At 40.8% G+C, this 26,087-nt stretch overlaps 1 protein-coding gene across 20 annotated transcripts in view; it reads left to right on the top strand.

The window, feature by feature from the left end:
* Window positions 1-26,087, top strand: part of WNK1 (WNK lysine deficient protein kinase 1) — a 98,370-nt gene that overhangs the window by 45,253 nt on the left and 27,030 nt on the right. For 10 of the 20 annotated variants that reach the window (XM_054514934.1, XM_054514936.1, XM_054514935.1 and 7 more), the window contains exons 5-16: window positions 8,912-9,000; window positions 10,015-10,234; window positions 10,444-10,780; window positions 11,874-12,058; window positions 15,100-15,357; window positions 17,116-18,336; window positions 20,757-20,828; window positions 21,455-21,604; window positions 22,649-23,122; window positions 24,143-24,424; window positions 25,109-25,200; window positions 25,734-25,896. In XM_054514934.1, the coding sequence (XP_054370909.1) occupies window positions 8,912-9,000; window positions 10,015-10,234; window positions 10,444-10,780; window positions 11,874-12,058; window positions 15,100-15,357; window positions 17,116-18,336; window positions 20,757-20,828; window positions 21,455-21,604; window positions 22,649-23,122; window positions 24,143-24,424; window positions 25,109-25,200; window positions 25,734-25,896 (3,543 nt within the window). The remainder of the gene's footprint in view (window positions 1-8,911; window positions 9,001-10,014; window positions 10,235-10,443; window positions 10,781-11,873; window positions 12,059-15,099; window positions 15,358-17,115; window positions 18,337-20,756; window positions 20,829-21,454; window positions 21,605-22,648; window positions 23,123-24,142; window positions 24,425-25,108; window positions 25,201-25,733; window positions 25,897-26,087) is intronic. The other 10 variants (XM_054514942.1, XM_036401057.2, XM_036401061.2 and 7 more) reach the window with 4 other exon arrangements.

Genomic DNA, 26,087 nt, shown 5'->3' on the forward strand with positions numbered 1-26,087 from the left:
TCCATCTGAACATGAGGAAGAACTTCTTTCCTGTGCAGTGATCATGTACTGGAACAGATTGTCCAGAGAGGGTGTGGAGTCTCCCTCACTGGGGATATTCCAGAACCCTCTGGAGGCAATCCTGTGCCATGTGCTCTGGGAAAAGGCTTATTCAACTGAATTATTTTCTAAAAGTAGCTCACTGTTCAGCATCAAGTATCTTGTTAAGGATCAGATCTCTTAAACCTATGATCCTCGTATTTAGTATTCTATCCTGTACTGACATCCATTTAGTTCTTACATTAACTGAGATTAATTTAACAAGAGATGGGAAGGTGGCTCTTAGGAACAAGGAGGTGATAAGTGTTTTTAAAATGCCTGCAGTGTGATGAGAACCATTGTAATTCTGTGATTGGTGAATCACTGAAACATTCCTGTGGGGAGACTGATGGTTCAATGTTATTTGTCATAGAGTGCCACTGGTTAAAAATACTGACACTAAGAATGCAGAGGCTGCTATTTCTTGTCCTGCCAGCTGTACTGCTATAGTTGCAAGGGATAGGAATGGGATAACTCCAGGAAAGTCTTCACTCCTATTAGAATAAGTCTGAAAATAAAAGGCATGGTGACTTTTGGTGCATTGTTGGAATTGTGCACTATTTTTAGTGTTTGCAACATTACCTTACGCCTTTTAAGTAGATAATCCTTTCTAAAGGCTAGTTCTGGTACCAGATGGGTTTTGTGGCCCATGTCACATCATTATTTAAATTCAGTTTGAAGTCCAGTGGAACTAATCTCTGGCTTTTGAGTTACTGTACATGAACTTAAAAATGAATGCAGAACAATGATTTCCTACCAGAGTGGGAGCAGATTAAAACAGAGGGTGCAACTAATACAATTTTATTTTTCAAAAACATGTTTTCCATACTGAAAATAGAAGACAGACAGTTCTAGTATTGTGTCACTGTGGCATTTCTAAATTTATAAAACTGAAATGTGTGTCTAGGCATGTCTGGTTTTGGTTTTTTTGAAAGCCATTTTCAAGCTGAAGTCCCAGTAAAGCAAAGGGTCATTGAGCTAGCTCAAGGTGTTCATATTAGAAGCAGCACCTCTGCTTCTAAGGGTTAGGTTAAAGAACTGTGTGTGATAGGTGCAACTGATCTTACCTTTTTGCTTTTGTGCAAGAGTGAAAGAGTTAATACCTGATCTACTTGTCCAATCAGACTTTGTTTCAGAAGAACCTCTGTCCTCACACTCTGTGTTTCTAAACAAGCCCCTTTCCACTGTTCCATGCACCAATATGCTAATTGTTAGCCAGATGTGCACTGAGAAACTCTGTCCTGGTGACAAAATTTCCTGTTCTGGAGCTTGACTGATGTATTCTATACATGCTGCAATTACTGTTGTGATTAATTAATAAGTTTTTTAAAACTGAAACAATATTCTTAGCTTCAGATTCTTCGGACTTCTAAAATAAGCAGATACCTGCTTTACCTGGTGGTTCTGAAGAGCAGTGGACTTCCATGTCTTGAGTAAAAACTTAGTTTTTTTGCTGGGCTGGATCACTTGTCAGGAGTGTAGCTTTGAGCTGTGGTATATATTCTGCAATAGTAATATATATATATTATGAGTAGTATATATTCTGCAGTAGTCCATAGCATTTTATTATCATCACAAATACAGTGGGTTTTCACTTCAGTTAACTTCAGTTACTGCCTTTGTCTTGAGAGTGCTGGGAAGGCTTGCAGCCAGGAATTTCTAAGGAGAGTTATGACTAGTTCCTGTTCAAACTTAAACATGTGGGAGTCAAGTAGCAGAACTGTACCCTACTAGAGCAGTCTTGTAAGGCTTTGAATGCTGTGAAGTCTCTGGCTTTAGTAGATAAAAGTACAGTATTGAGACACTGACAGAGAAGTTGGTTGAGTAGGCAATGTCAGTGTTCTCCAGTTCTAAGGCTTGCTGATCACCTATAGGATATGTTTGTGAAGGTGATAGTGAGCAAAGATTGCTCATGGAATGAGGAGTCTGTTTTATCCTTTTCACCAAACTTCTCTCATACAGATTTAACTTCAGGAAGAAGCAATTAGTTTGAGTGTGTAAATCAAGATATATCTTGTATGTTTAACAACTTTAATTCTGTACATCTGTCAATTTGTTGTTGTGATTGACCTCTAATTTTTTTGTTAATTCCTCGAAATGTTTTTTAAGTTAGGTGGTAAATTAAAGAGGAAGGGTATCTAAATTGCAGCAAGCAGGCCTGTATAAATTCTACAGCATTGCCATTGTAGTGTGATTCTGAACTCAGGGCACACATACTTACCCGTTGGTTTGGAAAAAGGTAAGGATCATGAGACTTAAATAACTTACACACCTGCACTGCAGAGGGTGAAGGCCAGTTGCTTAAGGTGTTTCAGTGGCATAGAGCTCTCAAATAGATGAGATGGGAAATTTTGATGTAGATGATGGTAGATCTGTCAAGTTCAAGAGGTGTTGGGTTCAAAATATGCAGTTGTTGTTTTTGATCAGAAGGGAAGGCAGCAAGGCCTGTCCTGGCCTGAACAGTGCCTCATGAGCTGGCTCTGGCTCGCTAAATCTTTCATCTGCTCCCACTGCTTGCATTGCAGTAATGCTGTTTACTCTGCTAGGATACTGATCTGGTACAGAGTTTATTCTGCAGGATTTACCAATTTAATTCTTGGCAGAATTATCAATTGAGCAGAATTAATTGCTATGAAAATACTGACATCAGTGAAACGAAATTTTTACTTCTGTTTAGTATGTTGCATTTCTATTTCTTTAAAAAAATTACTCTAGTTTGCTTTTTAACCAGAACAAGAAAATCCATCCTTTGTAGGCAAACCATGTGTCTCTTGAGCTGAGTAAATGTTAAGCTGAAGTCTTTCTTTTCATACTGTGTATTGAGTTCAGCTGGGGTGAGAATTATCAAACAGTTTCAGGTACATTCTGTGTGAAATAAGTAAAGAACTAAATCTGAAAGATTGTTCCTAGAATAGGCAGCAGGATTAAGATGAATGTTTAGAGGTGGTGAAATGGTTAAGCATGCAGGTTTTGAGGGCTGGGTAAGTAACTAATTGCAGGTAGTGAAATTTAGGAGATCACGGGGTAAACCAATTTAAATGCTATATATACCATAGCCTGAGGGCTTCTTTGGGACTGGGGGAAAGAGGTTGGATCTTTTTTTTCCACTGCAATCATAACTCTCTCTAAATTCCTGAATTAATGGTTTGTGGCAGCCTGGGACTGGCTCAAACTAGAATGGTAACAGCTTAGCAGAAAGGAAATATTGACATTTTAATTACTTTGTTTGTGTGATTTGACTTTGCTGCTGGTGCTATTAGCTTCTGGACTGCAGTGTTAGAACATTTTGTTTGAGAAGATCAATCAGTTACTGTAGAATTCTTTCCACGCTCTTAGAATTACGGCATCTTTGAAAAGAGCCAAGCAAGAGTTAGGGTTCTGCTGGGACAGGTAGACTTGACTTGTCAAAAGCTGAAATGTTGAATGTTCTTTGCAGGTCATGCTGTGTACCCCAGAAAAGTGTAGCCTTGATTAAGTGTGTGGAATGTTGCTTTTGCAACACTGATGGTGTATACTATAAAAGCACCACTGGTATAATTAGGGGGGTATACTTGAGGAACTGAAAATGGTATTTTAGGGTGAAGAGTGATCTTGATAATTCTAAATTGCATTTTATAACAGTTCATCACCATTAGTTTGACAAAATTAATTTGCTAACTTCATCTTTAAAATGGTGTATGTGATCTTTCTTAGCATTGCTCCTTATGTCCTTACCATAAAAAACCCAAACCCTGAAGCTATGGCCAGCTCATTTGATTAATAAACAGGTTTTACAATGGTTGCTTGGAACTAGGTATCAAAAGAAGAAAACAACTGAACTTCCAAGTTGAGTTCTGAAGTCTAGTGAGAGATACTAGAAACTACAATTCTGGATTGTTTGTGAGCATGTGGTGTAAACCAAGCAACAATGCAGCTTTCTAATGTTGTCCAGCAGTTTAAAAATCACCTTCAAATCTCTGTGCCCTTACATTAAGGAAAAAGGAAAAGAAATTAGATGGTGTTGCCACTGGTAGCAAAATGCATGGTACTGTTGTAGTGCTGACTTGTGTTTAGTTAGACTGAATGGCAGTCAGCTGTGTGTGTGCTGCTTGTAGCTCCATGGAAGGGAGAGGAGAAGCAGCAGCTGCCTTCATTCCCCTGCACAACACACTGACCAACTTACTTGCCCTGGTCAAAGAGGAACTTGTGCAGCAGCAGGAGGGAACTGCATGATGATCACACTCCCAGCCTTACCCTCTTGCAGAAAACCTGGGTGGAGAGTAGGCAGAGCAGCCAAGTGGGTGGGTGGGGACATGCAGGAAGTAAAGGATCCCTCTGCTGTCCCTTCTTCCTCCTCTCGCAGCTGGCTGGGCAGGCAGAAAGGCACCTGCTTACCTCTTGCTTATATTGATTCTTTCTAATCAGCATTAGAGTGACAAAAGCAGATATTGAGCTCAAACCTCTGCAGCCTCATGTACTGGACTTGGAAAATAGCAAGAGATGTCAAAGAGAAAACAATGCTCCCTTCTAACCTTGCTGTCTGCTTTCCTTCTGCTGTGCGTTAAGTCCACAGCCCAGTGGAGTCCCATCGGAAAATAGCACCTTGCTAACTCTGGTGTGTGTGGCTCTCTTTTCCTGATGGATTTCACAAAAAGAGAGATCTGTCCCATTTTTGTAATTGTTAATTCCCACTGTTGCTGCTCTCACAAGGATTGTGCTAAAGAGGTGAGTAAGAATTTCAGCTCTGTCAAGTGCATGTAGCTGCAGGAAAGTGTTTTGGAGGTGAATCAGAGTTCTCTATGAATCTTTTGAGCTGTTTTACATTTGTCTAGCTTGGTTCTTTAGCTTTTAAACTTGACTTGACTTTTTCCCCTGTAATTTTTTAAAATGTAAATTAAAATCCTGACCATAAGGTTGGAACATTAATTGATTCTGCTATTTTCTACCTATGGTTTTGTTCCAAATCTAAGCATTTTTTATTAAATTTAAAATGTCTGAGGGTATGTTAACACTTCATCTGCCTTCATTTTGATTTGTTGTAGAAGTTATACAGCATTGATTGTACCTTCTCTACGGAAGTAAATGATTTTTTCAGCATCTCTTGCATTAGAACAAGATGTTAAACTACTGACTCAGTAATCTGGTGATCTAATTAATGCAAAATATTACGTATTTCTAGGCAAAAAATTGTGGAAGAGTTCTATATAGCTTATAGTCAGGTGATGCCTGAATATAAGCTATAGATATACTTTGGGGTTTCAAAGTTTCCTGGAAATTTAGTGTTTTTAAGAATACATAACTTGCTTGTAGTTCATCAAATAACTGTGTATGTTGAATTTTTGACATGTTTTTTCACCTGGTTAAAATCTGATAAAATCACAAACTTTATCACATCTAAGATAAGTGAAATATGAAATCTTTCTTATTCTTAATATGCAAACTGTGAGTTTTTAGTTTTGTATCTGTAGCTACCTGCATAAACATCCATATTTTAGAGGTATTCTCAAAATCTAAGTGTTCAGTGATTTTTATTTTAAATCGATGCTTCTTTCAAAATAAGAAGTTCTGTCCTGACTGTCCTTCTGTAAGCCTGAGAGCTCAAGCAGCAGTGTAGGAAACTTCAGCTCACTGGAAGCTGCTGCTACCTTTTTTGGTTGGATTTGTTTCAAGTCTGATACATGCTGTGATTTGGTTCATTATGCAACTGTATTAATGTGCTTGCTGGCAAAATAAAGGAAATTACACTGGTGTGGGACTGGGAAATGGAGAAAAGGACACTGTTACTTTCAGCAGCACTGTCAGTTTGTGCAATTTAGAGCAGTAGCTTGAGAAAATGCTGATTTTTCATGTGTGCCTGTTATACCTGTCTACTCTTTTTCCTTTTGCAAGAGCTCTTCCTGCTCTTTGTTTAGCAAACTTGGAAATCAGGCTAGTGGATTTGGCTGTCTAGTTCTTAATGAACTGCCACTGGGAAACAGGACTTGTAGATTAGGATTTGAGTTGTCCTGTGCTTGTTCTAAGGGGACCAGGAGCAGCACATAGGAATGTGACCATTTTTAGTGTGGTGAAAGCAGGAAACACTGTATTTCCTTGAGTGCCTTTGGGTTCAGAAACTGCTGAAGGTATGCTTGGCTGCCCAGCTCGTGCAGTCTTAAGAACACATCAAGGTTATGTGAATGCCAGGGCCTGGCCTCCCTTGGATTTCTGTGTGATGGCAGATTAAGCTGTAGTGTAGGCAGCTCTTGGTTAGAAAAGATTTCACTGATTTATTGAGTTTTAATCATTTATAGAACCCCTGTCTTGTGGTATAAAATAGTTGGACACTTCCATTGGTGCTTGCAGAAGGGAAAAAAAGGGTTTAAAAAGCTGATGAACTTGAGTATCTGGGGAGTGCTTGTCCAGAGCTGCAGAGGTGGCTTAGGCAGCCCTTCTCATGGACTGTGGAGCAAAGTGAGAAATAGGGAGCTGCCTGAACACAGAATCCCAGGCCCTTGTGTGGTATTCTCCCAGATTTTCTGAGGAGCATTTGGAACATGGAAGCTCTGCTAAAGGAGGCTGACAGGAGCTTCACTTTTTAACTGCCCTCTTGGTTTGGAATTCCTAGAATGGAGTATTGTAAAATGGTCCTCATGGAAGGGCCTGATGATTTTGGACAAGTGCTTAATTTCTTTCAGCAGTGAGAAATGCAGGGTAGCAGACAATTTCTGATTTTAAAATCTATCCTTAGCTTTAACTTTTCAGGCTCTGTGCAAGAACAGAGCATGTGGTACAATAATTAACAAGAAAAATCAAATCCTGGCTTTGTTATGCTGATATTTTTCTGTACCAGTTGTCTTCCTCATGTTAGCTTTTAGTTTTCTGAAATGAGATTGTCAGAGATCTGACATCATCCTTCTGCTGCCACAGTGTAAATGAATGTCAGTGCAGACTGCTATGTCTGAGACTTGAGCTATTTAAAAGACTTGCATGTGTTAAACTTGGGCAAATTTAGATGGGAATATATGCAGTAAGGAGTTGAATAATTATTGCATGGGTTATATATGTTATACAGGAGAGCATTTAATTATATATAGAAATATCTACATTCCATGTAGAAACCTGAACTTCTGGGACTGTTTTAAGTGTGGTCATAATGAAAGGTGGAACCTTTGACAAGTCAACTCTATGAGCAGATTTATAAATCCCTTTAGAGTGGAGAGCTCTGTGTCCTGCTTGGAAGCTGGAGGTTTATATAAGGCCTGGTTACAGTCTGAAACCTACCCATCCTTACTTGGATCTGATGTTTTATCACCTGGGGCATTGATTTTCTTAAGGCTTAATAGTCAGCAAAGCTTCTAAAAGTATTCAGCTAATTCATTGGCAGGCTGTGTTTCAGTGCTTATTCTAGTCACAGTATAGTCTGCAGTGCTGTGAATTTCAATTGCTAGAGTTTCACAAGGGCAAATTTTAGACCAAAGAAATAGATAACTTCCTGTTATAAGAGCATACTGGTTTTTATCAAATAAATTGTTTTCTTTCTACAGTGTAGGGTTTTTGTGTTGGCTTTTTTTTTTTTCCTTTTAAGAGCTCTGCCTACAGGGTCGGTAGGTGCAAAGACTGGGGTTTAGACTCAAACTTTTCTGTTTCAAGGCTTGTTTCCTGCTCACAATAGAGGAATGGGGAAGGATCATGTCTGGATGTCACCAGTTTTTGTAGGATATTGGGAGAAGTTTCTGTTTAGGGTACGAATCACAGTGCTTGTACTGCTACTTCATTTATTTCTGTACGTCAGAGATGTGGTTTTCACTTTGTGTTCAGTTGTCATTCAGCAGTGACACAGGGTCAGATGTATCAGGTGTATAATTTCAGGATTGTTTAGCTTGAAAACACCAACTCTGTTCAAACATTTGAACAGCATGTCTTCATCCTCTCTCTCATTCTGCTGTTTTAAATACAGAGTTTGAAACTAAAGGCTGAATCAAATAAAATGGGGTGCCAGATTTTGTTGTGGACCATTGGCCCCAAAATACCACTTTTGGCTGTGATTAAGTGATGAAGCTTGGCTCTCTGCCTGAAATGTTTTTCAGAATTCCCAGATGGTCACATCTCATGGCATGTTTTACAGCTTTGGGTGGTTAATCTTATTTAGGTTTTGTTTTCTTTTTCCCCTGTAGTTTAGAGTGTATTGGAAAAAGGCTTGCTGTGTATCGTGGAAGGGCTTTTGTACAGCCTGTACTGTAAGCTCATTTCCCTGAACTCACAACAGCAGTGATGCAGGAGTGTGGTTTGGGTATAGTAGGGCTTTGGGGGAGAGCTAAGATGCTGGAAGGTTTTTGTTGTTTTGGGTTTTTTTTTTAACATTGGACAAGTTATTTAATGATCTAGTCAGATTATTAAATAAAAAACCTAGGCCAAGATTTTTCCTGTAAAAAAATTACTTCATATAATGGCAGGTTGGAAACATTTTGGGAAGCAACAGGATGCTTTGAAGACTGGTAAATTAATCCTGTGGTTTCTGGCATTAGTGTTACATAGGAACCATTTCCTTCCATTCTCAGTCCAGTCTGTGTACTTCCCTCTAACCTGCACAACTTCCATGGAAACTAAAAAGTTCTCCTGTCATAACTTGAGCACCCAAGTGCCAATGCCTTCTGTTGCAGAAATGTAGCTGGGAAATGCAAAGGGGTGTGTGTGGAACGTTTGCAAAGTGACTAACAAACAAATGAGCAGTAGTGCTGGGGTCAGACTTTGCCTTAATTTGCACTAGTTACTTAGGTCAGTTATCTAGAGAGTAAAAATACATGGTTTGTCAACACAATCAAAACTTAAATCAAATGGTCCTTGCAGTTTCTCAGTTGTTACTTGTGTGTTTCAGGGTGTCAAGCCAGCCAGCTTTGATAAAGTAGCAATCCCTGAAGTGAAGGAGATTATTGAGGGATGCATTCGGCAAAACAAAGGTGAAAGGTAAGTACTTGCTTTGCAGAGGTACCAGCTGCTGTCTGAGGCCTTTCTGTCCTCTTGATGATACCAAATCCAGTTGGTTCCTGAGGTCCTTGTTGTTCTGGTGAAAGTTGGGAAGCCGGTATTACTTCTGCAGCTTCTGATCTTTGGTAGATTCCTATTCAGTGGTTGTTTAAGAGGATTAACGGTGGCAGGCAAAGTGCAAATGCCATAGTAACCATCCATGTCAGTTTGTTCAGAAATTTTATTGCTTTTAATAAAACTTAGACCTAATCAGCAGAGTAGTGGAGGGACAGTCCTTCTGGGTTTCCAGGTGTTTGCATTGGTTGGTTGTTCTGTAATCCTTTGGGATTTTGTGTCCCTTTGATTCTGTTGATACGATTGATCATTTTGAGGACTCCAAGTTTTAAATTTTTGCTGCTCATTTTAATCCATATTTTCTGCAAGATGACTTCTACCTCAGGTGGTTAACTTACACCATTATAGGAAATCTCTAACTGTGCTGATGGCTTATTTGTGGGATTTGTTTTGTTTTCTGCTTTTCCATGATTGTTGCTTACTGAATGTCAATTTCAGACTGTTTCAGCTACCCTTTAGTTGCCCTCTGTTCTGTTCAGAACTGGTTTTGTTCATGGATGTTTATTCATCCCATTCTATTAACTCTAGAAGTTTTACATCTGATGGTGTTGCTCTCTATTTTTAGTTTCAGTTCTTTTTCTTGTTTTTAAACAATTTAGTATTTTTTTCTCCTTTGAAGTTAATTTTGTTGTTGTACCTCACTTATTTTTGACATTTCATTTAAGCTGTTAGCTACAATTGTTAATGATGTGTTTGTAAATCTCTTTTGTACCTTCAGGACAAATCTTCTAATTATGCCAACAGAATGCACATAAGGTGGTTCAAAACAGCATAAAATGTAGAGAATAAATCAGGGGAGCATCTGGCAAGGTTATTCCTTAATATTTTATGAAATCCTGATAGCTGAATGTGCTTTCTACATTCTTTCCCAATATCCAGATATGCTATTAAGGACCTTTTGAATCATGCTTTCTTCCAAGAAGAGACTGGAGTACGGGTAGAACTTGCAGAGGAAGATGATGGAGAAAAAATTGCCATTAAACTCTGGCTCCGAATTGAAGACATCAAAAAACTCAAGGGCAAATATAAAGATAACGAGGCAATAGAGTTTTCATTTGATTTGGAAAGAGATGTCCCAGAGGATGTGGCGCAGGAAATGGTAAGTGCTGGTGGTCTGACAAAGCTCTGGAAGTAGTGCTGTTCTGTGCCAGTGGGATGTGGTCTGTCAGCCCCTGCTTTTGCTGTTCCTGTCTAGAAATAAAGGAGTTCACAAGTGTGTAGATGAGTAGTGCCAGAAAGAGCTTTGTTGTAGCACTGGGAGGGGGCAGTCTGTGGCAGTGTGAATTCTGTGCATGTGTCCTCCCTCAGGTGGAGTCTGGCTATGTCTGTGAAGGGGATCACAAGACAATGGCGAAGGCTATCAAGGACAGGGTATCTTTGATTAAGCGCAAGCGAGAGCAGCGCCAGTCGGTGCAAGAAGAACAGGAGAACGTCCTTCAGGAAGAAGGGAGTCAGAAGCAGCAGCTGGAGCAGCAGCAGCCATCAAGTGCTTCCCATGCAGGGTCAAAGCATCCCCAGTCTGTCACTGGTACTACTCCTGTCCCTACTGCTTCAGCGTCAGTTTCTACACAAGTGGAGCCTGAAGAGCCGGAAGCCGATCAACACCAACAGCTGCAGTTCCAGCAACCCAGTATATCTGTTCTTTGTAAGTGCCTCAGTCAGTTGCTTTAGGAGCTCTTGCACTTACACAGTTCCTCCCATTAGTTTTACATTTTTGTTGGATATAGCAGTAAATGCCCTAAGATGATGCTGTCTGCCATTGCTGCTGCTGAAGAACAGTAGGCCACTAGAAAGCACAGCAACATAAGATGCATTCCTGTGGCTTAGCTGAGCCAAGCCTTGGCACAATTCACAGCCCGGTGTCTTAGCGCAAAATGGTTTCTCTTTGTTTCAAGGCAATATACTGAATGAACTGTGAACATACTAAAGCATGAACACCTGCCCTTGGTTTGGCTGCCCTCCTACAGAGACAGTGTATTCTGGCCCTGCAGAAGGCTGTATGCTCCTGCACCAGTGCAGATCTGGCTATTACAACCTCTTATTTGAATCCTTGTTAATTTACTTTTAAAGTAGAAATGAGATTAATCTACAAGTAGTTCAGCTCATAATTTCCTTTCTGAAAAATCTTGATTTTCTGTTTTGCATAGTGTACGTGAAAAGATGAATTTATAATCCTATCTTTTCTTCTGCCATCCCAGCATTTGAATCAGTGTTTGAATCATGATGGAAGGTGACAGCTTCTGTATTAGAATGATGAAGTTAAAAAGCAAATTACTGTCTGCACATTAGCCAATTTAAAATCTTGGTTATCTATTGTGCCTAGTTCACTACTCTGCCTACACGGTGCATCTGCCAGCCAGCACAACACAACTGTTTAAATGTCTGCATAAAGTTAAATAAAAATAATGATTAATAAATCTTGAAAGAGCATTCATAACAATGTGGAATTTAGGTTTCTATTTCTAGTCTAGACTTTTGTAGGAAATATAGTTTGTTCTTAAATATGTTCCCAAAGAACTCAAGAAATTAGTAATTTTTTCAGGGTTTTAGGGGAAGGCATAAGGGAAGAAAAAAGATTTTGAAATCAGCTTAAATATTACAAGTGGTGAAATGCTAATAAAGGTCTGTGTGACATGGCACAAAAATAAATTTAATCTTTGATCAATTATAGAATATTTAAATTTTTAATCCAGACCACAGTTCTTGACAATGCATATTTTTATCCTTAACTTTTGCAGCTGACGGAACAGTTGACAGTGGCCAGGGGTCATCTGTGTACACTGAATCTGTGGGCAGTCAGCAGGCTGTGTCCTTTGGTTCCCAGCATGAGCAGTCAGTCTCAAGCACTGGAGTCCAGGGATACCCAGCTCCAGTTGGCCAAGTGCAGTCCCAGCAGCATGGAGGTTATCAGCCACCTGCAGCGGTAAGCCACACCTCACAGCGCTGCAAATGCATGGGGTTACTTGGTTTTGTGTGTCTGCTGAAAGGTGAGAGGAAATCTGCCAGGCCATCTTCCATGTATGTTTTGTTTTGCCTAGGATGCAGATGCTGCATGGGAGGAGTTCAGGGGCTTTTTTTTTTTTTGTAAGATGACTGATTTTAGAGGAGGAGGGGAAAGTGCAAGAGCGTTTTTGCCTTTAAAGCTTTTATTTAAACTTGGCTGCAGTTAAGCAGAGGAATGGGTTAGTCATTTTTGTGAATAGAAGTAACACCCTCAGAACAAGACTACCTCTTGAAAATAAGCATTTAATCTTGCTTGGGAAGGTGGTGTGTGTATGTGTATATGAAGTTACCAGGGATCAAGCTGCTGGTTTAGTTTGAAGAAGGGATTAGAGTAATTGAAGCCACTGCATGAAATTGCTTTGTGTGTTCTGTGAGGCTTTGATTACAGATTGTGCAGGTAAGACTTTTTTAACTGTTACAGAATGTTGCATGTGAGAGCTCCAGACTGAAAAGACCCCACATCCTTGTTCCCAGTTTTATTTCTAGCTTGTGTTGATTTGCTCATCATGTGTATTCCTTTTCCCTGGAAAGTCTGCACTGGGCACAAATACTTTTCCTACTATGTTCATTTGTGTTGCCCTTTTATTTTGGTATGTTTTTTCCTTAGTATGTTTTTAGATCTGAGTAAGAGAGTATGCAGAAATCTATTCTAATTCTGGAGTAGAACTTCTGCTACTTTTATATTGTCTTCAGTGGTTCCCTTGTCGCTTGTTTTTTACACAAATAAAAATCCAAGATTGAGGCAGACATTATGGTATAATGTAGTAACACCATAAAGGAGAAGATGTGACACTTAACATTGAGGGTCCTCACTTCTGGTACCTGTGGTTGTAGGCTTTATTACAGAGTCACTGGTGTATCTAGGATTTTGGCAAACAGGCTGCTATCACCCACAATCAAAGCATCTCCATCTTTTTCAAAGACACTTAACCTGAGGTGCGTGGTACTGTTAGTCCTTGATGATGAGTTCTTAATCCCTCTAAATAAGCTGCTCTTCTGGGTAGGCCATATTTTGGAGTGTGGGCACATACTGGGCCAGAAGCCATGTCACTCTCTTAGGATGGCTGGCTTCCAGGTTGAAAGACCAGAATCTTTTGGGAGGAGGAGGGAGAGCAACAAGCACATGATAAAGGAATAGTTAAGCTGTGTAGTTTGCTGCAAAAACGTGCTCAATGCTGTGTGGTGACAACAGTGGTACCAGGAGGCTGGCAGACTACAGGGACTACTGGCCCTTTGTTGGGAAGGGGCTGACAGATCAAAATTATTTTGACAACTGAAGAAATGGCCTTAAAAAGAAGCACAGAATTCAATTTGATCAGGACAAGAACAAGGTTGGTGCTTAAACTGAAATAATCAGCTACACAAGTACATAATGAGTAACCACGGGCTAGGCAGCCATTTTGCAAAATAAATTTTGAAAAGGTCAGGGATTACACTGGACCCACAAGCTGGACATGGTCAAAAACATCATGCTGTCATGAAAAAGGCAAACATCCCATTATATGAAATAGTAGTTCTGCTCTTGGCTATTGGTAAGTCTATCCTGGACACCTTGGTTGAGTGAATTGGAGGGTGGCTTGGGAGAAAATTCAGAGGAGAGTTTTAAAAAAAAACCCAGGGGAAATACAAAAAATGTGGTTTATATGGGAAGACTGAAATAATTGAGTCTATACAAGATAAGCTTGAGCAAAGAGAAAGCTCTAGAAGGCTGCTATGAAATAAGGAGAGGCTGATCAGATCACAACATTGTTCTTAGATAGAATAAGGAATGATAAGCCTAAATTGCAGCATGGAATTGTTGTTTGGGAAGGGGTTAATACTCAACAAAGATAGATAAGTATTGTGATTTCCATCAGTGCAGATGCTTCTGAGCTATTTGGATGAATTAGAGTCAGGAATGATGTATAACTACTCCTGCCTTGGAATAGATGATGTATTTAGTTCACTAATTGAGTTCTTTTCTACCTCTCTCCCAAAATTTAATCAGTTTAGCAAGATTTCTCACAATGCAAATCTTGAAAGTCAGATCTCCACTGAATATCTTGCTGTTTTATCTCTGGAGGTCTGTATTTTATTTTATTTAGTTTGAGATGTTGTGGATTACCTCCATAAGAAACATACACTGCCTCTCTAAAAATATATTTTCATTCACTTAAAAAATCCACAGCAAAACACAATACAGCCCCTCCCCCCGAAAAAAAAAAAGCAATAACGGAAGCCCCTGAACCAAAAAATGCAAATCCCACCTCAAAACTTTATTCTGTTTCTTCCAATTTGATTGGATTTTGACCTTTTGGATTATGGCAAAATTTAAAAATCCAGATGTTTTTATTGGCCCAGCATCTGGAAGATGGTTGTCTAAGTCTAATTTTACAGAATTTTCCACGGATTAAACTTGAGTTTTTTCCGCAACTCATGTTGTAGAAAGTGTAAGGTTTAAATTTTTATGGTAAAGTTTCAGTTAATAAAGAGCCAGCTGCATTCATTAATTCATAATTTGGGCAGAGGCACTGCTCCAGTAGAACTGGGTGACACCTGTAAACACACATTCACTCTAATAACTAATCAGTGCTTGAAAGCTCATTTAGTATCTAAGTTTTTACTTGTCAGACTACCAGGTGCTTTGAGTACACACACTAGGGCTGTGTCTTGTAGTCCAAGGGAGAATATTCTCTGTCTGATGTGCCTTCCATGTGTTTCTCACGAGGGTTCTAGGGAGCTTTCCACACTGCTCAGTAACCTAAGGCAAACTGGGCTCCTCAGAGGTGCACACAGCCTGTTCCCAGTGCGTCCTGGCATTCATTCAGCATTCTCATATCTTGTGGTACCACATATTAGTCAATATTGGGCCTTCCATTGTATGTCTTCATTTCTTTTCTACCTCATTATAGTTTTTGCTGGTTTTGTTATTACTTTTTTTTTTTAAGTGTTCAATTCTTAACTTTTGTTTTCCTCCTTTAGCCTCAACGTGGTCGTAGCATGTCAGTTTGTGTCCCCCACCTTCCTGCTCTTCCCTGTATGTCCTGCATCCCTCTCAGTGCTCCTTGCACCCCACCACCAGCGCTGTCTGCACCTCTTTCTCCTTTCTACCTTCGGACTGTCCCTGAAGAAACCTTTGCAGAAAAGCTTTCTAAAGCCCTGGAAAGTGTCCTGCCCATGCACTCTGCCTCTCCACGCAAGCATCGACGCTCCAGCCTGCCCTCCCTCTCTGTCAGTCCTGTATGTGTTACCATTTGCCTCCTGGCACAGTAAGATAAGTTATCATTAAATACATCCTGGGCTCTGGGCATTTTTAAAGGGAGAAATTGAAAAGTCAATGCCTTATACTGTGCTGCTGGAATGTTGATTTTGTTATTTTTATTTATTTCTATGAAGCAGTACTGGTAAATATTATCAAACAGTGGCTGACTGCTTGTATCTTGTCTTTTAGGACAATATACATGTAAATTACCCAGTTGTACCATAGAAGGTAAAGGGAAGACTAGTTCTTAATACCCAAAGTCAGAAGACTTTTATTTTTCAACTTCTTAATAAACACTGAATGTTAATTAAGCCCTTCACAAAACAACAAGCTTTTAAAGCCTGATTGTTGTGGCTGCTTATTCTCAAAGCTTTGGCTAGCTATGATAGTGATATTAGATATTTAAAGTATGAATAGTTTTGAGGTATTTTTTCTAAATTCTTATCAGAAATGCCACTTCAACTTCTTAATGGGAAGGAGCAGTAGTTTCACATTTCTTACAAAGTCAGGTGGAAAGATAATGTACAATAGAGGAGGAAGATTCCTTTCCATTTTGAGCTTCGGTTTACACAAGATAAATTTTGAGAAGCATTTTTGTGTAAATGAAGTAATTGGAACCAGGTTTAGAACATAGGCCAAGTACTTAATCTGTAGGACCTTCTCATTAGCATCAGTCAATATGGAAATTTGCTGCTGCTTTTCTGGACAAAAGAGGCTGGGGAGAAAGTAAACAATGTGAAAAAGCAACTTGAAAAGCTCATAAATGCCATATGTCTTGAACGTTACACTTACTACTGGCTCCTGAAATTTTTTTTTCCATTAGGGAAGAGCATATATTGTCTCTGGGCATACTGCAGGCAGAGATAAAAAGATGCAAAATTACTAAATTATTTGATGTTCTTACATAGAACTCTCTTTAGTGAAATATTCCCTACAACTCTCAAATAAGATGAGCCTCCTCTGAAGCAGCACCTCAGATGAAGTGGAATTGCCTGAGGACTCTGCTGTTATTAAACCTATGGATGTTTTATTGTCCAGGGAATAGTTAAGTTTGTTTCAGTGAATGCTAATTTCTTATATGAAAAAGTATGATCATAAGCGATTAAATGATGGTTTTTGTCTTACAAAATATGATATTAAATGATATTTTAAGATGATAAATTATTATAAATTTAATCAACTTATTTTTAATTGAATAAAGTTTATTGCGATTTTGTCTTACAAAAAATTTCCTTTTAGCTTTTTGGATAGCGTACAGGACACTAGCACTGTGGCTTTTGTATTGGAAAGTACTAAGATCTAATGTCATCATCTGAGTGCAAATTAGAGGCTTTGCATTGTTGCTGTTCTCAAGTTCTGAATTTCTTATTCCACATATGGCAGTGACCTCAGGGGTTTGATTGGATTTCAAGCACTGATCACAATGGATAGGCCATGACAGCAAGTCTCGTTCCATTGTCAGGAGCAAAATGGGTTTCTTTCTGTGAACTATTGGAATTGAACTGGAAAAGCAGCTCTAACACCAGCAAATGTTCCCAATTGTAGCTATGCCTGCCATGGATGTATTTAATGGATATTTACAACTCACCTAAATTTCCTAAGTACTGTATGTTTTTGACCATGAATTGAGTATAAATTCTATAAAGTTACTTCACAGAACTGCCTAGTGAACTGTGCATGTTGATGTGCTTTCACTTTTAATGTATGAATTACCTGTCTTGTTCATGTCAATACAGCCTCAGCATCCTCGTGGGGGAACACCACCGTTCCCAGATTCACAGATATTTTTCCCAACCGTTCATGAACGGCCGGTGTCTTTCTCACCACCACCTGTCTGCCCGCCGAAGGTGGCAATTGCTCAGCGGCGCAAGAGCACTTCATTTTTGGAAGCCCAAACTTGCCACTTCCAGCCATTGCTGAAGACTGGCCAGAGTTTAGTTCCACCTGGTGGTAGTCCCACCAATTGGACTCCAGAGGCATTTGTTATGCTGGGCACAGCAGCTCAGAGAGTCGCTGGAGAGCCTCTGCATGTGCAAGTTAATCCTGTGTTTGAGCAAGCTCCTGTCCACAGTGACTATAGATCTGGACCAACACCTCCAGAGGATGCTCACTACAGGATGCATCCAGAAGCTGTATATTTGGTGGGCATGCACTATCCATCACAGGTATCGGAGCAGTATGATCAAGTAGCTTATAACTCTCACGTGACTGAACAGCATTTGAAGCAGGTCTCTGAGTCAAACCATGGGCAAGGTGGTCCTCCACAAAGCTCTGTGTTCGACTTTCAATCGGGGCAAACATATCTGGCACGACACGTTCAGAGCCTGAGGCTGGATTCTGGGCTGGGTCCCCTTTCTCCATTATCCAGTGTTTCAGCTCCCCTGAGCACAGAGGCAGCTCAGATGACGTTCCACCAGGTGTTTGTTCCGCACTCAGCCCCGGCTGTGCTCTCCCACAGTGCCGATGGCAGAGCGAGCTGTGTCTTTGAGTTCCATGTGCACACGCAGAGCTCTGCTCCGGCAGAAGGGGCGGCTTTGCCCCCGCGGGCCTACAGGAGTCGCCGGGGCTCTATGGAGACCAGCCATGAGGAGTCCAGCCAAGGCGTAGGGTCGCATGGTCGGCTTCAGCCTGTGACAGAAGAGCAGTGTCACTATCTTGGTGCTGGGGTAGTGGGTCCCAGAGGGGGCTCTGCCAGGCGCAGCTGGCCAGAAGGAAGCCCAGAATACTCCAGTGATTCCTCACAGCTGACTTCCTCTGACACTGGTGATTTCCAGTCTCCTCCCCCTACAGGGGGATCATCTTCTGCTTTTGGTTCAGACTTCTCATTGCCCATTGTTCAGCTGCCTCAGAAGGTGTTGCAGGAGTCGCAGCTCTTCATCTGCTTCCCCCAGGGAGCCTCAACTCAGCAGGCCTTGTCCACCTCGCTTTCATCAGGACCACCTGCATCCTATCCTCAGGTTACAGGAGCAAACCCTTCCACAATTTCACTGCTTTTTATAAGTCATACTAAAAGGGAAACCTTGCTTTTAGACCTGCTCCACGTGGTTCTAAGAATTAGCATTCATGGGGGTGTCTTTCCACCAAGTCTATACTAGGATCTCTTTAACTTAACCAGGTTGCTATGAAGTAATGAGGCATTAGCAACCATCTGGTCTGTGTTCAGATTTGTCTGAAATATTGGTAGGGCTTTTGTGTTAAAAGTAAAAAATGGTCAGTGTTCCTCCTGGGACTAGCTGTTCTTTTGGTGAGAGATTGCTGGAGTACCAAATTGGCTTTTAAACAGTGGTTTTAATGAAATGTATCTTCTCCACACTTAGAATCAGCAGTGGTGGTACAACTTGCTTTGTGTTTCTCTTGATGCTCTTTTGCCATTTGAATGTGTTGCTTGAGGTTGAGCTTTGATACAAATAATGTTTCATTGGACAACAAGGTTATTTTGGTGACTGTCCAAAATGCAAGAGCTTTTTCTGGGCTTGGGGAAAGAAAGTGGGAAGAGAGGAATGGAAGGACCTGTGTTATGTACGTCTACCTGGATTTGGGAATGTATTTGTTGAAGAGGTATTTGAAGAAGCTAAACAGGCTAAGTAGTTAATTAATGGCACGAACAACTGTTGCTAGTTGGTATTGCCACCCTATAAGCCTTATATGGTGTCCTTTTAAATAGCAAAATTTGAGACCCGAAGCTTAGTTTGGAGATGTGTGTTTTATCAGCATCTGTGGTTTCTGCATTTGCAATGGTCACTTTTCTGTACACTGTGAGGTGTGTGTCTATATACATTGTGTCTGCGCTCCTAGTCTGAAGTCTCATAACTTTCTGTGAAAAGAGAGGATTTACTTTAAGTAGACTTCTCTCTTACCTCTTTTGTCCTTGGAATTAGGGGCTTTGATGTTTTAGTTCCTGGAGTATTAGTAACTTTGAGATTTGTGTGAAGGGGAATCATTTTGCTCTGTGTGTTAAGTTCAAGAGTTAAGTATTTAAGGCTTTCTCTAAGGGATATTAAAGGTGTTTTAGTAAAGCTGGAACAGCTTTCATCACTAGTCTAATAGGTAGTAATTGCTGTGCTGTAGAATTTGTAGAATGAATCTCCTACTCAAGAACTTTGAAAACTTTTTTATCTATAAACCTTTGTTAAACTCAGGAGGTAAATTCAGATGGATATAAAATACATTTGGAAAACAAAAGAGGCCACTTCTTTTGCAGAATATAAGTTCTGGGATCTTTTACTTAATTGATTAGAAGATTAGAATTTGAAACCAAATGGAGTCAGTGTGAACACATGTTACAGCAGTGAGGTGTAGTACATGTGTAGATCCCAGCCTGAAGCTCCTAAAACAGCAAAGAAAAAAATGGTTCTTTTCATTGGTAGTCTGCTTTCTCCGAAGTTTCCATAATTAGAAAAGTATGGAATTTTAACAGACATGTTCCTAATGAGCTTCTGCAAGCTGAATGATCACAGCATTAAGGAATTTTCATAGATATTTCTGATATGATACATATGCACCAGATGTGCTTCTTACAAAGGCAGTTCACCGGAGTGGTGCATGCTCAGGCAACTCATCTGGAGGTCTTTGTCTAGTTCTCTCCCAGGAGCTGATAAAGAAATACACTTGTCACAAAAACAATAATGCAGATCCTGGGATCTGATAAAAAATTTTCAGCCACAGAAACAGTAATGAAAGTCCATTCCATTTTCCTTTGCATCTTCCACATTCATTTGTATGCCACTCATCCATTTTTTTCGTTGCTTGCTCAAAAATTCTGTCTTAGCTAGAATGTTAACCCTCACATTCCTCTATATCCAATTCTTGGTAGCCTTTGAATGGTAGTGACTCTGGAAATTATTATTAGCCTGTGTATTGATATGCCTCTCAAAGGAAATTAATGACATTTATGTATACTGGGTTCTTTGTAATTGGTCTAGAATTCTTTATATCTTCTTGCTTGGTTTTTTTATGATAGTTTTATTTCCATGTAGCCTCCTTTTATTGCCCCACCTGTCTGTGTTTGGAACACATGTAAAGGTAAAACTTAATGCATCTATTTCCAGTTACCATACCAAGGCATCCTGCTCTTAAAGCATCACCAGTGGAAGAAGAAGCTGGTAGGCTGATCTGTCTCATGTTGAGGGGCATGTGGGTTGCAGAGTTCTTCTGTATTAGTTATTTTGGAAGACTTAAAATGAGGTTCAGAACTCCTCCAGATTGCTCTGCTTTCTTCTGGTTGTCATAATGGAATTTGGCCAGAAGGTCTGCTTGCCCAAAAGGACAAGCTAGAAACCTATTCCAACCAGATAATTCCAGGCAGAAATTATTTTAACTGCCTGCAGCAGAAACCATAGAGTTTTTCTCAGCTGATTCTCTTTTTTTTTCCCTCCAGACACAGGTGCAAGGCCAGCCAGCCTCAAGCAATGCTGCGGTGCCATCCCAGCCTACTCAACACACTCAGCAGGTAGGATCACACTTCCTAAACTCAGGACTAAAGTACTCATAGTGTAGAATTTTGATGGCACTTCTAAGAGCAATTGTCTACCTCTGTCACCATTTGACCCATAGTTTTGCAGCAAAAGGAATCCTTTAGTTCTCACCCAGTCTAACATGCTATGAGATACACATTGTATTTCTGAGATTTATTTTAAAAATCATGTTAATGCTTGTTTTCCCATGGCTGTCTTCCCCAACCTCCACCTAAGCTAGCAGTGGTGGTCCTGTTCAAGGGGAGACATGTCAGGACTTGCAGATTGAAGTTTGCCTGTCTAGACAGTCTATTCTCATGATTTCTTCTAACTGGAAATCTGATCTGCAGTATTCTCTTCTCTCAACTACCTTGTCTTCCTTTATAGAATCTTTATTCTTGGTTTCACAGGAAAGAGTTCTCTTGCAAGATTTGGTGTCACTAATGGAATTGTATTAGTAATGCTAATAAGTAACTGTTAAAGCTTCATTGACTTGGCATATTCTGAGGAACTACTGATATCACTTAGGAGAGAGTAAAAAGCAGAATTTAAGTAGGATATGCTTTTAAGAACCCCCTCTGTTGGGGTGTAATACAGCTTCTCCCTCTTTTTCCTGCTACAGAGTGCACAGCAGCCAGCCTCTTCCCAGCAGCCTGGACAATACCAGCTGCAGCAGCCCTCAGTTTCTGCCGGCACCACTCCTGCACCAACTGTCTCTCAAAGTCAGACTTCACAGATCATGCCAATGCCTCAGGCAGCAGCTGGGACACAGGTAAACAAAATTCTTTCTAGCAGAAGATTTTTTTTTCTTCTTCATAGCTGGTAGATTCAATATGCTGCTGCTTTCACTTTTGTCATCTTTTCTAATGGTTTCAAAACATTCATACAAACAAGAGTATTTTTATTGAAAACTGTCAGTTTTGTGGAAAATGTGTTGGAAACCCTTTTACACATGGCAGTCGTGAGTAATTCGAGGGAAGGAGAGCACTTCCATGCACCAAGATCTTTCAATTGTCAAAAATATCAGGAAGCATATTGATGAATGGTGAATTGTGAACGGATTTTCAGGAACTTGTCATTTCTCTGTTTCCCATCCACTGTCTATCTTCTGCACCATTACATGTGTAAAACTTACTCACTTATTTAGGTAGTGAGCTATAGGACTCCTTTCTTCATTCTGTCATCCTTCTTACTCAGCTCTTCTCCTTTACTTCCTGATCAAGAAGCTTCTGTTACTGAATATTGCTTCATTTTGGCTCATATCTCTGTTGAATGTGTGAGCCGCAGTTTTGTTTTTAAAATTATTGTTTTGTTGCTTGTTCATCTAAACTGCCTTTCCAGTTGCATCGTTTGCTGGCTTTAATTGACATATGCCCTGCCATTCTCTCAATGCTGGCACAGTGGATTTTAATTCTCCTTTGCTTTAGTCCCCATACTCAAAGCTGACAGATTTGTTGTAGGGTTTGCACTTCTTTGCTGTAAGAAGGCAGGCTTGGGTCTGGGGACGGAGTTGAGGAGAATTTGATTCTGTTTATGCACAAATCAGTGCTTCAGGGTATTCAAATGTTGCTCTTTCACCCTCTGTGGGTGTCTGTTTCAAGAGCCTGTTGAGCTCTTCAAGGGAAGTGTTGCAAAGTGAGGACTGTTTGGAACTCCAGCCAGCTTCCCAGCCGCTCTGCCAACTGTGCTCCCCAGCCACTTTAACAGAGTGCTGTAACTTGAATAATGCTTTCTTTGACTAATGTGTAAAACTCTGCTTTCCGCAACCCTGCTTTAAAAAAAAAAAAATCTATCTCTATTTTCTTTACCTCCCCAGCTTCCTGTTTCCCAACCAGTGTCGATCATCCAAGGCGAGCCTCAATTACCTGTTGCAGCATCTTCTCTCCCTCAGCCTTCAGTTGCCCCATCAGTCCCCATTGGCTCTCATTTCCTACCCATGGGACAGGCCTTGCCAACTTCCGTGGTTCCCCAGTTCCCAGTGTCTCAGTTGCCTGTAGCAGCTCCTCACGTGACAGTGGCTCAGCCAGGTTTCCAGTCGCTGCCCATTTCAATGGCAGCTGGCATGAATCAGCCACTGCTCACGCTGGCCACGTCCGCTGCAGCAGCTGCTGTTCCTGTAGGACCCAGCGTTGTCCCTAGCCAGCTCCCCACACTGATGCAGCCTTTGGCTCAGCTGCCCAGCCAGGTTCTCCCGCAGCTCCTGCAGCCACCTGTCCAGGCCGTGGGATTGCCAGTCAGCATTGGACAAACTGCTGAAGCTTCACTTCCTGCTGGAGATGCTCTTTACCAGGTATTGTTGCAAGCCAGCAGACCTCCTCTCCACATTTTTTTGCCTGTTCCTCTAAGGTACCGGATCTGAGCTGTGTGCCCTGGCCAGCTCACTTCTCACATGAGAGCCATTAAGCCACTAGGATCAATTTTGTTGTGTGGTGAATAACCATTTTAAGGGGGAGAGAAGAAAAAAAGTCCTTGGACAACCATGGGTTTTGAATTTTTCATATTTGGCATTGGAGTTTGTCTAAAATGACAGAATCATAGTGCAGGGCTTTGTTCAACCACAGTCTGAGAGAGGACAGCTATATATTCATGAGATCTGTCAGCTTGGGGAAACAAAATAAGAAATTGTAACTTGAAAAATAGGAGATGTGTGTTGGAAAGAAAATCAATGGCAGCGTATTCAACAATGTCAGTATTTCATTCCAAGTCTGGGAAGGGGTGGGACAGGGAATTCATAGAAATCAGTCAGGCAGCCATGGATCTTGGATGTGACGTAAGTACCTGGTGCTGGTTGTGAACTGCTGGACTGGTGGGCAGACTGCTTCAGCCAATTGAGGTGATCATTCACTGTAAAAGTGGCAACCTGAATAATGATTGAAGTGTTCCTTGTTTCTGGGTCAGCTCATTATGAGAGGACAGGAAAAACACGAGAGTGTTTTTGCTATTTAATCTCAAGAATCAGCAGCAGTTGTATAACATCTGAGCAGTAGTTGTTCAGCCTGAAGATTCTTCAAGCTCATTTCTAATCTCAGGCTTTAAAGTCTTAAGCTATATAGGCAGCTGCAAGAGTTGGGAAATAAAGATTGTTTTGCCTAAGATTTGGGACTGTGAGTGGGAATTTGCTTGTTTGGGCATGGTGACTTACATGCTGGCTGCATGAACAGTTTGCTCCACTTCGTTGGGAAGATTCTGGGAGTGCTTGAACAAGTACAGAAGGCTGGAATGTGTCCCTGGAACTGATATTTTTTTATTACTGTCTTGTTTCCTAATTAGCTCTCCATTCACTGACTTGGTTCCCTCATTTCTGTTACAGAGCTTCCCATCCCGGCTGACACCGCAATACCCAGGGGACTCGAACGTTGCACCTTCCTCAGCTGTGGCCTCTGCCAGTATTCCTTCTGCTGTGCTGTCCCCTCCCTTGCCCACAGATGCAATGGCCCAGTCAGGGTACCTTGCTCCTGTTGTGCAGCCCTACGGGGAACAGAATGTTTTAGTTTCCATGGGCAACCTGGGAGGACAGGCTCAGGTTCCCCAGCCTCCTGTGAGTTTAGCGCAACAGGCCTCATCTGCCTCCTCACAGCAGGCAGTTGTGGAGGTAAATATATGGAATATAATGTAACAATAGATTTTGGATGTTTGACTCCTGCAACAGTGTATCTCTGCGGGGAACTAATCCCTTCTGTGCTTGTCTTCAGTTGAAGTTAATATTTCAAATTACCTTTTTCTTACAGCAGAATGTCATGCCAATGTGGGGACCTTGTTGCCACTGGTTGTTCTGTTGGGAAGTGAGTGTGCATCCTGCAGGCAAAAAGCAGTAAAACACTTCACTTCTTGCTAGTATTGTAGAACATTTTTGCCATATCAAAGACAAGCTGCAGTCAATAGCCTTTGAGAATCTGTCATTGTGCCTATTCCCTGCAGCGTGGTTCTTGCAGGGAGAATTGGAACTGTCTCTGTTCTGCATTGGCTTGCCTTTTGCACATTCTGTTAGTAAAACTGTGACTGCATGGCCAGCTGTAGTGACGTGTGGCAGTAGAAAGGATGTGTGGCTGGTTTCTTCTCCTCACCCTTCCTCAGATGACATTTTGCTTCACTGCAGTTTGCTCTAGAATATTTTGTAAACTAAAGCTGTCCTAGATGCCAGCTGTTTAAACTTCTAAAAAGGCAGAGCTTTCAGCTTTACAACTGGTTTGGGAGGAAACACTGAAGACTACTGGGTTGCTTGAAGAGAAACTGTACTCTTTGGGGGGGATTCTTGATTGTAGGTTTCTATCCATAGGGTACTCAGGGAGTCTCACAGACTGCAGCTTCAGAGACTCTTCCAGCAACACAGCCTGCTCAGTCTACCCCTCTGGCTTCTTCTATGGATAGGTGAGCACTGCTTCTTTTCACCAAACTGAGCTTCAATGTCATGTGTTAGATTATACTTCATGGATAACCTTTAGATACATTTTTTCATCAGGAGGATTTTTTTTCCACTGGGAGTGTTCTTGAGGATGAGAATAACTAAAGTTCCTAGAGGGAAACCAGGGTCATGAAGAGTAGAGTATTTTATGGAGGGAGTAAGTAAGGTTGTGTAAAGTGATTAATTTTTTTATTTGTCATGTCAGATGGATCATAAGTGACAGGTTTTTTGTCCTTTTGGCACTTAAGCAGAATTCAAACTCCAAATAGCTTGAAAACATAAGATAGATTTGTACAACTCAGCTTTCAAGAGGTGTAGCAAAATAATTACAGTTAGAATTTCTATTTAAGCAACCTGAAGTGTTGACAGGACACTTCTTCTACTCGATGATTAACACACATCTGCCACTTCCCAGAACAGAATATCATGTGGTCGGTTAGAGTATTGTTGCACTTATGGAATGCATGGAAGCTAACAGGAAGTTGCCTTTTGTTTCTAGTGCACATTCTGATGTTGCTTCTGGATTGAGTGATGGCAATGAGAATGTCCCAGCTTCGAGTGGAAGGCACGAGGGGAGGACAACGAAACGTCACATGCGGAGGTCTGTCCGCAGCCGCTCCCGCCATGAGAAGACTTCTAGGCCGAAACTGAGAATTCTAAATGTGAGTGTTTTTTATTTTAGGGACAGTTCAGTAGTAATGATGAATTTTTAAGCCTCTACAGGCATTCCAAACATCATCTATTAAGAGCTTTTTAGAGCACTAGATATGGTAATACTGACTTGCTAAGCTAACAATGGTTGCACAGACTATTCCAGAATATTCGATGTATCCTCAGACAAGAATCATGCTCT

The sequence above is a fragment of the Molothrus ater genome, chromosome 5, assembly GCF_012460135.2.
Source record: "Molothrus ater isolate BHLD 08-10-18 breed brown headed cowbird chromosome 5, BPBGC_Mater_1.1, whole genome shotgun sequence".
NCBI classification, from domain to species: Eukaryota; Metazoa; Chordata; class Aves; order Passeriformes; family Icteridae; genus Molothrus; species Molothrus ater.